We start from the raw sequence: 17610 nt of genomic DNA on the forward strand, positions 1-17610 counted from the left end.
GAAGGAAACACTATTTCAAAGTAACATGAAAGAAATGACCAAATGACTCCGCACACTACACTTGTATTTTAACAACCAGAGTTTCAAAGCGTCCTCACAAAAGGCAATATATCCATCATGTCCAAAACACAATGAAATTGTCCTAAGGAAGCTGGCTGTGCCCATCACTACCTACACCTTGTCCCATCATCCCAGCCATTAATGAAGATGCTGAACAGCTACGGCCTCAGCACTGACCCCCAGGGTACCCCACTGGTGACCGGGTACCCCACTGGTGACCGGCCTCCAGCTGGACTAAATGCCAGTGGTCACAACCTCTAAGCCTGGCAGGGCAGATGCTTCTCAAGCTCCTCACTGCCCACTTGTCTATCCCCTGCTGCGTCAGTAGATCAAGAGAGGATGCTATGAGAGACACCACCGAAAGCCTTCCTGAAGTCAAGGCCAGCAACATCCACTGCTCACCCTCATCTACCAAGCCAGTCACCCCCTTCCAGGAAGCGAGGGGGCTGAGCAGCCACGATTTCCCCTCGTGAATCCACACTGACTGCCCTCCAGCAGCTTCATGTCCTTTGGCTGCAGGCTGCTGGGACGCAGGGCCGGTGCAGTCGCACACACTCAGGCAGCATCTCTGAATTCCTGCCAGGTCATCCGCCCTTCCTCTGTCCTCTGTCTGCTCCTTTTGCCAGTGGAATTTGGTCAGCTGCTCCCTGATCATCCATGCAGGTCCCTGCCACCTTCGCTGGAGTTTCTGCTCATTGGGATGGGTTGTTCATGAGTCTAGAGGAGGTAATTCTTGAAAGCTAAAGCAGGTCTCCTTGATCTCTCATCTTTCCAGGACATCTTCAGGAGGATCTTACACACTACCTTGAACCCTTCGCCTGCCAACCTGACCCACCTTCTGTCTCACTTGTTTGTTGGTCATCATCTCCCCCTCCACCATTATTCCTGATATAAATCTCTCCTGCTCTCCAGGACTTGTATTATCTTTTATTCTGTGGTAATTGGAAATTTACTGCCTAATGAAGACAAGATTGAAGGATATGATCTAAATGTATAGTGAAAAAGYAGCACTAAAAGTCTATCCTGGAATATAAAATTAGATAAAGATATTTCATTCACTGTTAGAATACATAAAACCTGGAACCTGCTTTTACCTCACGCTCTCTAGACTTGATTAGGTTTTCAGGTCCTTTAGAAGTGATTTTTAAGTGCCCTGAATAAAAGGCAACAGTAAAAGAGATGGTGTCTTCTCCTACACTAACCTGCTCAAATTTAAAAATGCCAAACCTGACAAAACCCCTCAATTTCTAAAGACAGATTTGTGAAAAGGCAATTATGAAAGTGTAAGTAGGTAGAAGATCTTCACTCAAAAATGATACCAAGAAAGCTGCCAGTTTTGCGCTGGCACACGCTGCTTCATCAACATGAAAAGCTCAAATCCCTTCAGTTGAGCCCTTGCTAGGGGAAAGGRCAAGTGAATTATTGCCTGTAGCCTTTGAAAGAAGGAGTTAACAATCAAACCACACTGACACGGCCTCACGACACAACAGTTTTCCACACAGTCTCACACTGGAAGAGTTTTCCAACTCTGTTTGAAGAAAAACGTCCCGTTTGCCACTAGATGGCTCCTTGGGATGACTTTCCTGGTAACACGCTCTCCCTCAAGCTGTGGAGACAACCAGGGCAGCTGCACAGGCCTCGCACTGCTAGGGTCAGACGAAGAGGCTTTTGCATCTCACAAGGGACTCTGCCTAATTTCCCCAGGTTAATTACTTTTAAGAAACCTCGTACTAATCTGTCACAGAACTTTTGTAACACTTTCTTTTAAATAAATATGTTGTTTGTGAATATGAAAAATGTGATAAATATTTTTCTTGATTTTCTCCTCACAAACTGACTATTCCCCTCATTTGAGAACAACTTCAAGGAGTGTAGATAGAAACAGCTTAATTTACATTCTCCCCCTCCAAGATCTCGCTTAATGCTGAAAAAAAATCTTACACTTTTGTTCCATTTTGCTATCTTTTTAAGACAAACCCCAATCTGACTAAATTTCTTTCTTATACCTAGGCCTTTCACCTAGGCATAGTGGAAAAGTTGTTTCTTCTCTTTCCAAAGAGAGCACAAACCCAACTCTGTCCTGCTGACCAGAATATTGTTGCTTGTAAGGCATGTTCTGTGCCCTCCAATCTGTATTTCAAAAGACACAACATCATACTACGCTAGAAATACGAGCTGTGATTCACAGTTTAAATAGCTAACAAAAATTTCAAGAAAAGAATCTTGCTCCCTGCTGCACARCTCTCACACTGAGCCAAAGAGATGTTTGTTCCACTGCTGTTCCTCTATTGAAAAATACACTTCAGACAAGCACCTTGGGCAAACCCAAGCACCTTGCAGACCTGCATCTGCATCTGTAGTTGTTTAGACTTTTTTTACAACAAGTATGCATTTTAGGGTAAAAACAAGTTATTTTCCATGCTCCTTTTGCACAGGGGTGACTCCCCTCCTGTCTTAAACCAACCTACCTTCTCTGCCAGTCAAGAGAGAAAAACAAGGTGGCAAATCTGGGGGTGGGCAGAGGGAAAGGAGGGGGTTGCGGTGTGTGATGGGACTGACTTTTCACTCTCTTTACAAGTGAAAACTACAGAGCAAGACCAGGAAAAGGAGATGCAGGAATTCCTYCACTTCACCAAAAGACAAATAAGGAAATTCACTTAAATGCTATTCCTCAGAATGCTTCAAATACATTGGGGTTACACAAACTGCCTCAAACTGACTTCTCAGGGGTTTTCTGCCTTCAAACTGAGTTTTTTTTWAAAGTATTTTGAAATTTCAGGTACAATTTCATGCCACAACATAAAGCAGATTCTAATGCGCTACTAAAATCAGCACTCCCTCCATGCGGTTTCTGGACAAAGGTGTCCATGTCCAAAGAGGTCTCTTATCTTAAGAGTTTCCCTGGAAAAGTACAGGTGGGAACACCTCACGTTTACTTACCTGGAATGCAATCTTGTGTATCTTACAATTATCACAGGATAGGAAAACAGCAAGCAGGACCAGGCTTTCTATCTGGCAACCTAACTTCCTCACCTAAATCAATGCATTTATCACCCTCTAAGGGACCAAAGGGCTATCAGAGAAAAACGGGTGCACAGGAGAGATAACGACTGGACACCAACGAAGAATTTCAACTAAGCAGGACTGAAATATGTCTCCAATTTTAGAAGTTAAGCTAATTAGCCAATTAAAGAAAGAGCAGACAAAAGCAACGTGCAAGGGACAAAATTATGAAAAGGGAAGTAAACTAGCAGACATAACCACAGCCTTGATTTTGTTCCATCCCTCCTAAATCAAACGCAAGGTACAGGTATTCATGTAAATGCAAGGTATTCATACATCTTACTTGACATCTCTGAAACACATTTTATGGATCTCTAATATGTACAAGAGTAATAAAGTACTGAGGCTGATGAATTAAGTACCATTAAAATATTGAGGAAAGTAGAACTAGGCTAATCAGGCTAAGATTCCTTTTTAAGCAGTTGTATGTCACAGAGGATGGATTTTATTTAGTTATTTAACATTAGTATGAACACTAGGTATTTTTATAGCTATGTATTGCTTTTACTAGAACAAGTTGCAATAGAAATAAAAATTCACACTGGTTGCTTCTAAGCGCACCATCCAGTGCCTTTTAAAATATACATATACAAATATCATCTATCAGGCTTAAACTCCATGCAGATGAACTATAGGGCTTCAATTTCGAAGAAATTAAGAACATGAAATTCTAGCACTAAAATGGTAACACWGTTTTCTTACCATAGACATGACAAAGTGCTACACGGGGCATGGAAGTGATACTTACATGCTTGTTAGTAAGCTTAAAAATCCTGCAAACTCATATACAGAACAGGTGAGCCTGATACACAGACATCTTCTTTCTTTTGCTTCAATGTCATGAAACTCAAAGGAGCTGGATGGTCATATTTAGTCATTTTAACATTTCATACACTTCAGTAACCATTTAAGAGTATTACATAGCAGAAGATAAATGATAAACATATTAGACATACGAAAGAAAACACAAAACATACCTCCTCTATTGCCATTCTCTTCATCCTAAGGAAAAAAATAGTGCACATTAAAAAAACACTAAATGAAAAGGCGTGAGTTTTTCTTGTGAATTTGTAGGCATGCTTGTGTTTCACCCCCTTAATGTAATGTTGAATACTTGTTTATCAGGCTTTCACTCCAAAAATTGTAGCATCAGGTCTATTGGCAAAGGAATAAACACAGTTCCATGAAACATTCCCACACAACCAACCTGCAAGGTATTATTTGGAAGCAAAACAAAAAACACACAATACTGCCAGGAAGTGTAAAACCGCAGCGCGTGACAAATATGTTTCAATTCTGAAAGCCAGGAATGAAGATTTATACTTTTATCATTTAAGGATTCAAAATTAAACACTTTTCTAAGAGATGAAGAATATTTTGTAACTAAACTCAGAATAATCTTCCTGAAAACAGAAACATCAAGTTTCCTTCGCCTTCCAGTACTTCTGTGTGGAGAAAAAATCCTGCTCAAAGTACTTTTTTTTTTTGGCAATGACTTTGATGAAGATCTTCCTTCTGCTCATTGCACCATATTCAATTCTAACTACCCTGTATCCCTAACAGCCCTTTCAGGAGAGAAAAAAAGACATAAATAGAATGTACTGAGGGAGAAAGGTGTCCTTAAAATAGAAAGCGATTATTTATTTCATGGATACTTTCTTGTCAGTATTAAAATATGAATAAGGAGCTGCTGAAAGATCATGGCTAAGGTCTTCATCATCATTTAGAAATTTCAATGGTTAAAATAAAAGAAAAAATGTGCCCGCTTCCAATTGTGACATTATGGAACAGCAGATTTTCAATCCAAATATAGCTCCTTAGACTAGTACATACAATCTGGGAAGTATTTCTGAGCATTCACTTCACCTAAACTAATTAAAAGACCATAATGTCTGACGGAGTGGTAAAAAGACATTATACAAGAATATCTTTTTAAATAAACGATTGACAATTATCACCCAAACATAGAGAGCAGTAAATAGTATATCCTCCAGTAAACACATACCATCCAGTTCAATAATCCTGGTAAAAATACCATTCTAGCACAAATGGACTGCTCAGATTTATCATTAYGTCCCTTGAATCCCTGTACCACTTCAGTCTGTTTTGAACTATCTCCATCCAAAACAGCAACAAGGAATTATACCAGATTAACATCTGCTATCTCAAGTTTTCACCCAAACTAACAAGTGAAAAAACACCCTGAGGACGTTGAACATTAGAGCTCATATCCCGGAAGCTCCTGGGTGACACCTACGTGACACCTTTTTTGATGACACCAAGAAGAAAAGATAAAAGTGAAATTAGTTAATGGACAATTGTTACCATTTATAAGGSACTGCAAGTGTTTGTCACTGGGTGCACCAAACACAGCTGCAAGACATTAAAGTAGTTTTTCATGGTACCAAGCCAATGAGCTYAGGCCTTCACAAATGGAATGCTTTATAACGCAAATGTTCGGGAATTAATCTCTCTCCTACATTCACTTCTTACAAAATCCAGAGCATTAGTACACRTTGCTTCTACACCTTCTCTAAAGTGCAGGTTTTCTTTTATTGCTTATCAGCATTTCAGACCGATTTAACTTGGAGAGTGCACTTCACATGCAAAAATGTGGGTTGCTGCCTCTCGAATCCTAATAAACATCTATGACATTCAGAGTATCATTTAATTCTGGCTTCCTTTTGCAATGCTGGCTGCAGAAATCTTCCACACAATCCCATCTGATTTCTTCAGGGAAAGGAAGCAGGGCCATATGACCAATTATTTCTCATTGCGGATCAGTCTCCAATTCATTTTGGTGTGTGGCCCCCTACCAACACAGCCAAGGATTTTTGTGAAAATAACTGTAGTCTCAGTTTCCAGGACAATTTTTCGCACAGGGTTTCATAAAACCCTTCATGCAAGGCTGTCCTCCCCAACAGATCTACCCCAGAACACTTTATTTCATAACCTTCCACTACCACACTGTTTATAAACTAATAAAGATTACATTGAGAACTAGGAAAATCTCATTCAAGAGAATTCGTTATCGTTACATAGGAGAACTTATACATTGGCAAGTCTCACCTTTATATGCCTAAAGTAAGAGGAGATAATACAGTGGCTCTGGTTGGTTCAGGCTGAATCATGGAAGTGATTAACGTGATGACCAGGGCTCTTTCCAATGAAACTGTATCAGTTTAAAAAGTAATCAATTCTCTGAAAATGCTATCACAATTATTGCAGCCAAACAGTAGTCCCATGAGTTTTTCCAGAAAAAGACATAAACTAATACGAATAAACTGAATGGTAACGTATCAGAGAAGGGAGAGAGCTAAGGATGCTCCTGCTAGAAAACTGGGAACCCAGACCTTAAACAAAATAGGTGTCTTGGGATTWGCAGGTATCAGTGTCATTACGCTACATAAATGTTGCGAGTCTCTGTCTCCCTCTCAGAAACTATCAACTACGAAGAGGGAATAAGAAAAGGTGAAAAAATAACCTTTTTTTTTTTTTTTTGAATTCACTTGTCTGTGCACATCTCCTTCTACAGGCAGAAATGGCTCTGGAGATGCATTTGGGACAGAACTTACACTCTCACTTCCTAGTTAACAAGCTGAATTCTGCTCACACTGCTTATTTTCACCCACCCAAGTTAAAAAATAAGTACAAGGTGCWGCCAGGAGATGCTAAAAAGTGTAGGTAATTTGTTCGGTCATGCTAATGCTTCCCCCCTCTCCTTCCTCTAGCTCCTTTGGGAATGCAAGCAGGGATGGCTCTTGTCTGACTCTCTGTAACCTGTGCTGAAAGATAAAGCAATGTTGGGACCACTTGATACCGCTGAAATTTTCACCTCCCGTTATCTTCAGTACCATGGGAAAAAAAAAAAAAGAGTGAGGCACACAAGCATCTGCTGAAGAGCTGAGATTAACTGAAACAACCCTATGACTTTCTCCTACAGACCTTTCTCAGCTTCATGTGGCATCTTATTGAGGACTTGAGCTAAAGCCTCCTGCAGCGAGACAGGAATTAATCAGCCGTCTAGAACAAGTGCAAAGTTTTGATTCCCCATCCACCCATCTACTGAATAKATATGAAACTATTCCTCTGCCTGACTGGAAACGCAAAAGGGAAGCTCAGCTGTGGCATATATTATGAGATTTCACAGAGCTGATTGCTTTAAAATGAGCAAGGGCTATTGGAACTCACTGGAGGGAGAAAAGCTCTCTCCCAATATTCAAATTCCCATAAATATTAAACAGACTTGTTCTCAACACTGGGCATTAAAGCCACTTTCAAAAGGTTCAGTGGCACAGAAGAATTCACACAGTCTTTGAGCAAGAGAGACCCACCGGCTGCTTAGCACTTTTAGATGCTTGTTTTTAAATAAAAAACACTAAATACAAAAAAAAAGTGTTAGAAGATGTTACGTTAGGGAAGCTGTCTTACATTTTTGCAACATGTAACTATGACTTGTTAGTCTCTTGACTAACAGGGACTTTACCTTTCTATAACAGGAACTCTAACAGATGACCACACCTTTCATAGAAAGAATAAAATACAGCTGYAAACCAGAAATTTCTAAAATATTTTATTTTAGGTCTACTCAAATAGATAAGTTTGGCAAAAGTTTGTCTCACCCCAGCTCGTCTCTTAGAATGACACTATAATAGACTTCCAATTCTGAACAAAAAAAAAAAAGGAAGAAATGCATAGATTAACAACACTGACTTTAAGTATGTATGATAAAAATTAAAGTAGTACTTCAGTTTGCATTTCACTTACTTTAAAAGAAAACTGAACTGCAGATTCTGGAGGATAAACTATGAAGTGTCTTAAGGTGAAGCCAAAACCCTGAGATGTCCTCCTCAACACAACAGTTTTTGGACCAGGCCAAGAGAAAGCTTCTTCTTCCTCTGATGGTGACACAGTTTCACTCCGCTCTTTTCCATCCCTGTTTTTTGAAGCCTAAAATAAAAAAGACAAAGAAACTTGAAATTGCAATTTGGATTTTTTTTTTTTCAAAACATCGCTAAGCATTTCTTCCCACTCCCCCCTTCCCAAAGGGCTATGAAGTCGAACATTACCAATATCTATTAATCAATGCATATTGCAAAACAGCACTCCCTACAGTGTTATATGTCTGATTATAGCACACACATAAATATTCCTAAATTAAGTTACATCCTAAAGAGTCTAACATACAGTAGTTAAAAGCTGAAATGAACCTCAGAGAAACAAGGCTAGCTCGTCAATTGTGTTTTCTAAATTTATAGACACAGAGATAAGAAATATAGAAGAGATACACAGCCTATTCCTCTTCTCCTGACTTAAAATGCAGATACAGTTCTGTGAACTATTCTCTTCTCACTTAAAGAGAACTGAAGAACTTATACAATTRGTTAAGCTTCACTAGCCTATGTATTTTTCCTCTCGTCATCCCTTTGCCTTCACCTTTATTTCACCTTTGGTTTTCATCCCTAGAGMGCTGCTCCTTCTGAGCATTCAAGTATGTCAGCTCTAAGCACATGAATAGAAAAGTCTGTTTTCTTTCTATGTTTATAGTAAAATCCCATCTCCCATGCAGAAATCAAAACAACTGCATTTGGCTACTTTTRAAGGTAATTTTATATATGCACGGCTCAAGAAATACATATACTCATAAAACACTTATCTTCTAAGCCTTAAATGCAATCTCTAATTTCAATTTCAAGGTGAATGCCTTGCCACAGGCAACATTTCAAGCCAAAGGCAGAAGCTCTACAAAGAGAGCGTGCAAAAGCCCTATGACCCTCCTCTAAATATCTGGGTCCAACGATGCCTGAAACAAATTCAGCTGACAGAGCCCACGGTCTATTCAAGGGACATTCAGAGCGAATTAAAGGACACCTCCTCCTTCTGCAGCTCTCCTCCTGCRGCCCAGCAGCCGGCTGATACAGCAGCACTAACTGCTCGCTTTTCTCCCAGAAAAAAAAACTTATTTTTAGCCCTACAAGTGGGATCTCAACGTGGTACATCCACGCCAAGGGGCAGAGCATCTTGCTGCTAAATGAGAGGGAACCTGTGAGAACTGTGGCRCTCTGCAGACAGTCACTGGCTTTACTCCTAAGCAAAAGCACTGCAAAGATGATGTTAAACCCTGCCCAGCCTTTAGCCTACCGAGGTAGTCACTGAGCGCCCTACCCAGGCTACTGTCCACATGTCCTGRCCTCTTAATGCTCAGAATGGAGGAATCACTGTCATTTAAAATCATATTTTACATGACAAGCAGAAATCTGCCCCTCTAACATTCACCTGTAACCTTTYATTTTTTTCCCTTTCCTCTCATAAACTCTTAAAGTAGCACTGGATGCAAAAGTTGCACCCAAGACAAAACAAGAATATTCATCATTTTAGGCAGGGCCCAYGATCAGCAAATATAACTATCTATCATTCTGGAGAAGAGCAAGCTCACAATGGAGCACTCATAAATAAAACCCCACAAGTTCCCACCTTTATTTGGACAAAAACTCTAGGCCTGAAGAGTGGGAGATGCAGCATTTCACTGAAGCCTGAGGAATCTCTAGTTCCCTTGTAATCCCATGTAAATGTTTTGCACTTGCAAGAGGTGCAGAACCCAAAACTGTTCATAAAAAGAGCACTCTGCAGTCAAGTCACTATTTCCTGAGGGAAGAGCAGCAGTGAAAGGTCATCTCCAGCCTGTCCTTGGACCCCCTGCAAAGTTGTGCTAACAGTGCCGCAGACAAGGCCAATATTAGTAATAAATGCAAGATGTTCAGTACCACCAGCACGAACAGGAAGGGATGTGAATTATAAAGTAAGTGGAGTTGACATCTGTGGATTCATCCTGTTTCAAATGCCCAGGCACAGCCCACCCACCACAAATAACCCTTTGCAGAAGCCGCTTTAAAAAGGATAAAGAAAAGTTTTCCAAAAGGCCAAACAAAAYGARGATGAGAGGGAGCAAGCGAGGAAYGGATGATGTGGATCAACAAAGCCAAGAATGTCGCAGGGAAGGCCGAGTTCCYRCCTGGTCTCACTTGAGGGCTGTACAGAAGTGGTGGTCAGGGAGCCATGAACACAAGTATYTCACCTGCTAGAGGTGATCTGCCTTTAGAGAAGATCCAGTCTCATTTCAAGAGAATCAAAAATACATGTTTTCTGTACTGGATGCTTTATGTTGATTTTACATTGTCTATTAAAGTAACAATTATTTTGTGGTTTTCTTTACTACAGGTCTGAATTTCTGATCCAATAAAACACTAAGAGCTCTATACATGTACACCCAAGTTCAAGGCCTGAAGAGTCCCTGGCTACTAAAACCAGACCCAAGAAGCACTGCCCTACGGACTCCCTCCAAAGGAGCAGGATGCCCCGGCCACCTCACAGCACCTTTTCCTGTCACCTGTCATCTCGGTGACATGCAGCAGATGCTCAGGTGCACTGCAACTCAGATGCACTTTGCTCGACTGCTGTATTCAATTCCCTATTCTCAGCAAGAAAAGCATCCATGAACAGATAGATACCATCTTAAAGACCCACATGAAGCACCCAGAGCTCAGTACACTGTCTAGAAGCAAGTAAAATCTGCAAATATCCGGGGGGGTCTGTAAATAACAGCTTTTAAATTTAGAGTATAAATCTCAAAAATAAATAATTTCTCACACATCTAAAACATTAAAAACATCTGTCTTTAAAAACAAAAAAGGAGGGGGAAAAAACAGAAAAAAGACATCCCACTTCTGTTCTCTCTAAAACAATCTGTCATCTTTAAGCTTTCCAGCCATTCGGGCACAAGGACTATACAGAAACATTACACTAAAAGCAGTCAGTTAAATCCTTAAGCGACAGTCAGTCAACCACAGTAAAATTCGAGATCGCCCTGTTGACTTCAGCAGAACAACTCTGCTCTGTAGTCAAGATGACTCTCAGTTAACAGGGACAATCACAGCAGCATTGCACTACCAATCCTTGAAYGACCCTGCAAACCTCTGAGGCTGGGCCGAGTCACCCAAACTGCTCTCCTCTCTTGCAGCCCTGTGTCCCTTTGTGTCCCACACACAAATTTTGCATGTTTTCTAAAGCCACATAGGACTGACTCCCAGATTTACTTTACCCTGTGTAAAGCTTATCACATAAAATRTATCAGATAACTTCAGAAAAGGGTCACTGTAAGTAAGGGATGCCTTTGTACCTTTTCTGGAGCCTAAAACTATATTGTATTTAATTGTATTTAAAACAAACCAGTACAAACAAGGAAGCCAGAGCAGTGCACTTAGCTGTCAGTGCCTTACCGAGCACTGGCTGTTTCAATGCTCTAAGTAGCCCCTGCTTCAAGAACACTTTGAACATTCAATTTTCAGCTAGTCTACCAAGAAACAGGATACCCAAAACAGTAGTTCTGCCAGATGGATATGTCCAAGGAAAAATGGGTTGGTGGCACCACATTTTACTGATTTAACAGCCATTGATTTTTTTTTTTTTAGTCACTGCTGCCAAAAAGCTCAATGTTCCCCAAGTTCATAAATCAAGGAGCCCAAGGGAGACTCATTACATTCATAAAGTTCACAAATCCAGAGAAGAAAACTTACAGACAAGAAAATCTCCTCTTCTTCTTACAGCCTTTTATACATACATTCACAGTAGGGATCTCTTTAAGGAGCTCTCCATTAAATCCACCAGTAGCCCAGAGGAAAATCTCCAGCTCTGTAGCTCAAGGAGGACAGGGCTGCTGCAGAAGCACTGCAGAAACCAGCCCTGCAAATGAAGGGGCTGACTAAGCTAGGACCGAATATGCCAAAATACGATCATGTTCTGACGTGGTCTCAGCCCACGGTGAGTTATTTCTAGTCTTGAAACCTGACTGGGATGAGAAGGGACATCTTACAGAGATGACTGTAAATCATTCCCAGTTGAGCAGAAGCAATTACCGACACCAAGTTGACACATTTGGCCAACGCATCCCATCCTGCCGGTAGCTGAGAGGTTTCACAGCAAGATACCCTATTCCTGAAGGCATCTCACCATCTCCCTCGCAGCAGGGCAGGGTCTTGTTGCTCGGATGGGCTCCACTGATGTTTCCTTGTCCTTAAGGTCAAGGGGGGAACTCAAGTGAATTCAGGTATGTGGAAGCCCTGGCAGGAAACCAGCTGCCCCTTTCCTTTAGGGGCCCAGATCCCACCCCGTGCCTGAGATACCCTTCTAATCCAGCAGCGAAGACAGCAGCTCTGCCCAAGCCTCAAATGGCATCTCAGGACCATACAGGCCCATCCAACGAAACACCCAAGGCCTATTCTCCAGCCAAGCTCAGGTAAGGAGAGAGGCCAGAGAAAACGATGCGCAAGAAAGCCGAGCGGGTGAAAGAAGCAGGAAATCTGCAGCTGCCTGAAGCCAAAGCCCCAGGGCCTGTGGAGCAGGCAGCTACAGGCAGTGACGGACCTGCTGGGCTCGGTGCTGCTGCCAAGCCCAGTGCTGGCACCGGCACTGGCCGGGCCCTGGGAGGGGACGGCAGGGAGCCCCTCAGAGCTGCCGCCGCTGCAGCGGCAACACAGCCGCTCCATGCAGGGGGAAGTCTCCCAGACCAGGCATTCCAGGCCTCAACAGGGTCAAGGCAGACAGCAAACACTAAAAAGCCTTTGCACGTTCACCTTATTACACAGCTTCAACTTTCCTTGCTGTGCYCCTCTGTCGATGAAAAAGCTGCTTCGTAAAGCCCAGAAGTTGGTACTGGGACCAGTCCTGTCACTGCCCTGGGCCTCAGGGGCTGTCTGCATTTCAAAGGCTCCCCTTTCTTGATTGAAAATCAGGCCCTTMTTTGCAATACACAATTAACTAGTTTTAAACCAGCAGACTGTTCAAGGATTTAGGGCCATGTGACAATCTGAGAATAGATGGCCTCAATGATGTCACTGCTGCACGCCTGGTCAGAGGAAGGGTTTTCCAGAAAAGCCACTTCCAAGAATCAGGAGGCTATTTACCTACCTCTAGATTAATCACATCTGGAATGTAGWGATACCAATTGTGTGTGTGTGTGCAAATAATTTGTAGTTTCTTATTCACACAAACTCTACTGCTTTAACCCTTCTCACCAGCCCGTTAAGTGCATCTCTGTTCAGCCCCTGCCTTATTCTTTTCCACAGGGTAACTGCATATTTCAAGCAGCAGCATGAACAAGCAGAATGAAAACACAGGGACTCCATAGGACAGAGATGCAAACTCTTTTCACAGTATTTATTTGTTTACCCATTGCAATTACTTCTTATGGTAATAAACATGCACAGAATTGTATTTTATCAGAGAAACATTAAAAATAAAAAGAAATTGCAAGCTTCCTGGTTTTCCTACAGCCTCATTAGCAAAAGCCTTCACTCAACAGCTACATCCTCCTTGAACTGCAAAGAAAGGAAACATCTGCAGGCCTGGTAACACAACAGCAAAATATCATGTGATCTTCATTTAGCTAAATGGAAGCTCTTCCTTTTCTGCTTATTCTGCCTTCGGTTGCTCAAATAGGAAATGCTGTGTGCTTTCCTCAGGGCCTAACCTGGAACTGTCTGAGACAGGGGCTTGCAAGGCGCGTTCCCAGCGCGCTGGAGGCCGCTGCGCGTGGCAGGATGAGCGCCCGGAGCCGCCGCGCAGCAGGGCCCGGAGCCGCCGCGCAGCAGGGCCCGGGCTGCTCTGCCGGCCTCCGGCAACACTCGCCTGGGCCCGGGCGCATCCCTCCCACAGCTGCTCAGCTGCCTGCACACAGGGAGGGAATGGCCAGAAACACAGGCCACATCCCAGGCAAGAGCTCCAGCAAAGGTGGCACCGAGTCAGAGCAAAAGCTTTTACTCTGCTTTCAGGAACAAGCTGGGCTTCGGGCACACAACATGCCAGGAACGTATGGTTCCACCATATCCTCAGCAGACTCTGCTGCAGCATGCTTATTTACAGTTATTCAAACAGCTTTGCAGGAAAAAGCAACAAAACCAGCACTCAGTATCCAACACCGCCTCAGATTCACAGCGAGGCATTTCCTGCAAACCACGCTGCTCCTCAGGACCACAGCTGGAGGTTACGTCTTGGTCCAAAAAGCTGTCACCTGTCATGAGTGCCACGATCTCAGTTATGTGCCACAGCAGAGGACCTGGCCAGAGGGGCTCCCTTTAGCCCAGCGGATCCGTGTGCTGCCATGAGCTCCTCCAGCGCGGCTGAGGAGCAGGAAGCAGCTCTGCCGCAGCACCGCCTCRGGACACTCCTGGCTCCCACCGGATCCCGGCCCAGGCCCCTCTGCTCCTACGGAACCCGCCGATCACCTCACTCTAAGTGGATCTCAGGCTTACTTCTGGTTTACAAGCAAGAAATTCAAGTCTTTTAGGGACGAGCTGCACCACTTCACACACATAAAGGCAGCACCCTGCCTGGGGACAGCGCAAGGGGCAGACTGGAGGAGTGTCACATTGCTACAAGATTGTGCCTGYAATTAAACTACTCCATTGACTTGCCCGAACTGCACGAGTGCACGGGAGCTGCCGAAGGCCTCTGGTAGATGAGAGGGTTGTCCCCACCACCCAGCTCCACCACCACTCTGAACAYGGCTACTGCAAGGGAGTTCCTGCTCCAGATTCTGCTCCTGTTTGTGAAATATTTATCTGGTCACATGAGAAAAACTTTGAACAGTAACAGACTTAAGAGAAGAGCTCTCTATATTAAGCCTGAACTGATTAAAAAAAGATTTCAACAGAAGACACGCTTTCTCAAGCCACACAAGACTTGTGTACATAAGACAACTGCCTGATGATCTTTTGCATCCCCACCAAAAAGCCTCCAAATCCATCGGCCATTATAAGATACAGAGAACAGGAAGATGCTAAAGGAACGTGAGGCCCTCAGCTCAAAAATCATCTTCATGCTTTATGCCAACAGAAGGGAGGTATCACTAAGAACATAGGGAGGAGAAAGTTACTCACTGGATTCCAAGTCCAGATCTAAATCCACAAGTTTTTCCAGCACTGACTTATGAAGGGATCACAGGCAAGCTGCACATCTCCAAGCATGTGCTGAACGTGGCAGTAAAAGCAGTGAGTTAAGATTACTAAATTTACCTTTGCACTGATGGGTGGAGGAAGAAGCAGCCCATTTCAATAAAAACCTATTTGCTTGTTTAAGAACTACGTGTGTTTGTTTGCCTATTACTATTTCTTGAATTGCTAACTGCTGCCAAATTACTTTCCTGCACTTTTGAACATCAAAAAATGTTTTTCCCACAACAAAGTAAATTCCCACAATGAATGCAGCCACCAGCTATTTCCTGCAATGATTTTACACCTTTTACTCACTAATAAAAACATCACACACCTCCCCAGCCACGAGACAAAAGATTTAATTTTATACCCTCTCTCTCTCCAAGGTGGGAGAGGAACACAAAAATAACAGTACAATAAATTTYCCCAGCATATCAAATTTAAAAACCACCATCAGCTACAAATATCTCAAAGGAATCCAGCCACCTTGGTTATTTTATCCTCCAAGTGTCCCGTTTGGCAGAGCAAAAGGCTTTTGATGTTAGCTGAGATTCTCCAAAGGCAGCAAACAGCTGCAGTGCAGCAGGCTCTGCAGCGCCGCTGCGCTCCGAGGCAACCCCAGAGCGGAGCTTGCACCACCACAGCTCGCTCTGCACGCTGCTTTACACAGAAACCCCTGCAAGAAGGCACTCACAGGAAAAATTCAGGTCATTCTAAAGCCACAGCATTTTAACTTAYGGTCACACACGTCCACATCGCTCTGGGCAGGAAGCTCTTCCCAACCTATCAACTTCCRTGGTCAGGACTACCCTGGGTGATGAAACTGTTTGGGCAAGTTTATGTAACCTTTAATCTTTCAGATTTCTTCTGCAGAACAGCCTTGCCTGGCTGAGGAACCGAGGAGGGAAGTACTCGGGTGGCTAGAAGAGCTTTACTGGCTAGAGGTCAGGATAAGATGCAGTTGGATCCCGGCAGTAACCAGGGCTTTTTCAGTTAAGAATTGGGAAGTGATGGGAAGAGCAGGTGAGCAGCTCTGCTCTCACCACACCGATAAGAGCCCTAGAGCAGAACGATGCTCTTGGCTGGTCTGAGACCTGCATTCAGCTAACAGCTCCTTAGCACAGGGCTTGCAAGCAACAAATCTGAGATGCAACTAGAAGAGAAAATCTGCCACATCATCCACCTTATATTATCTAACCTTCCGACCACCCAAACACGCGCTATCCAGCGGTTCACACGCACTTGCTCTCATCGATTCCCCCTCAGCCAGGAGCCCAACAGAAGCACCAACATCTCCAGAGCTCACCTCATGCTGGAGGCTGATTAAAGATGTCCTCACAAGGACAGAAAGGGCAGTTCCTTCCACATCCTACRAAAGACAAGTTAAACTGTTGTGTTACCAAGTACCTGAGTTACTGACTATATTCTCTTTTCCACAGGATCCTTCGTTTATCAAGACCACCACAATTTCACAGGATTAATCCTCTATAGTACTGCTGACATAGTCTTGGTAAGAATACCACATATTTGTCTGTAAATCTATATGCTGTTGTCCCACACCGGAYACAAACTATCCACTTGCAATTCTCCCTCAGCTCTTAAATCCTTAAATTTCTTATCATGTTAATTTGCTAGGGATTGAGATGGATGGAAATCAAAAGAAAAACTGTGCAACTTCTGCAAATTCCAGACTTCCATAATCCACAGTGGAGCTATGCTTCGAGGGGATGCTTGGAAAATAGCTGTTGTCTTTGACAGCCCGGCTCCCACACTTCTAGCACCATCCCAGGGCACTGCAAGGGGGAATGTGGACAGCCCACCACTGCTACATGAAGCAGCTCGAGTCTCCTCCACGGGGGGCAACATCCAACTCACACTGCATTGCAATGCAGCAGCAAGAGACCAGGTCAAGTACGATGCCCTGTGAGTAACTTACAGATTCAGTTCAGAGAAAAAGAGCAACTCTTTGAAATACATACAAATATATAAAAATATATGGGGGGAGGAACTTTCAGGAAAAAAATAGTAAGCAGTAATTGCATATTCTGCTCATCTGGTAAAATGAACTTTCTCCTCTCGGTAGCAGCTCTACAGGGGCTATGTGAACTCTGCCCATTTCTTACAGTTCATTCTACTGCTAGCAGGACCACCAGTCCCATGCCCACCCTGTCCACGTCAAACCCRTTTTAAAACTTCACAGGAATGTTCAAATAATATGAGCCAAACCTTTCATTTCTTCCTGACTTCTAAAGGATGGCAAGCAACTGTCACATTTTATTTTAATTTTCTGTCAAATCCCACCCAGGTGAATTCTTACATGTATAAGTAAGCAAAACAGATCATCTTAATGAGATGGTATTTGTGAATATTAAGACTCTAAGAGAAAGCTTCAAGTTTTCTCTGATTTTTCCAGTTCAAGGKATCAGATTTCTTTAACCTACAATAGCACGGACAGCGACAGAAAAAACACGCAGTGCATCAGCTTCTGTACCACTCAGAA

The 17610-nt window shown here is 43.0% G+C and overlaps 1 protein-coding gene across 1 annotated transcript in view; it reads right to left on the minus strand.

Annotated features, from left to right (window-relative positions):
* Window positions 1-17610, minus strand: part of ARHGAP21 (Rho GTPase activating protein 21) — a 70312-nt gene that overhangs the window by 51699 nt on the left and 1003 nt on the right. The window contains exons 2-4 of the mRNA XM_026039388.1: window positions 16309-16479; window positions 7891-8073; window positions 4101-4125 (exon numbers count right to left, since the gene is read on the minus strand). Coding sequence (XP_025895173.1) covers window positions 4101-4125; window positions 7891-8073; window positions 16309-16479 — 379 coding nt within the window. The remainder of the gene's footprint in view (window positions 1-4100; window positions 4126-7890; window positions 8074-16308; window positions 16480-17610) is intronic.

Source organism: Nothoprocta perdicaria, unplaced genomic scaffold (assembly GCF_003342845.1).
Source record: "Nothoprocta perdicaria isolate Ctin4 unplaced genomic scaffold, notPer1 scaffold_23, whole genome shotgun sequence".
In the NCBI taxonomy this organism is placed as follows: domain Eukaryota; kingdom Metazoa; phylum Chordata; class Aves; order Tinamiformes; family Tinamidae; genus Nothoprocta; species Nothoprocta perdicaria.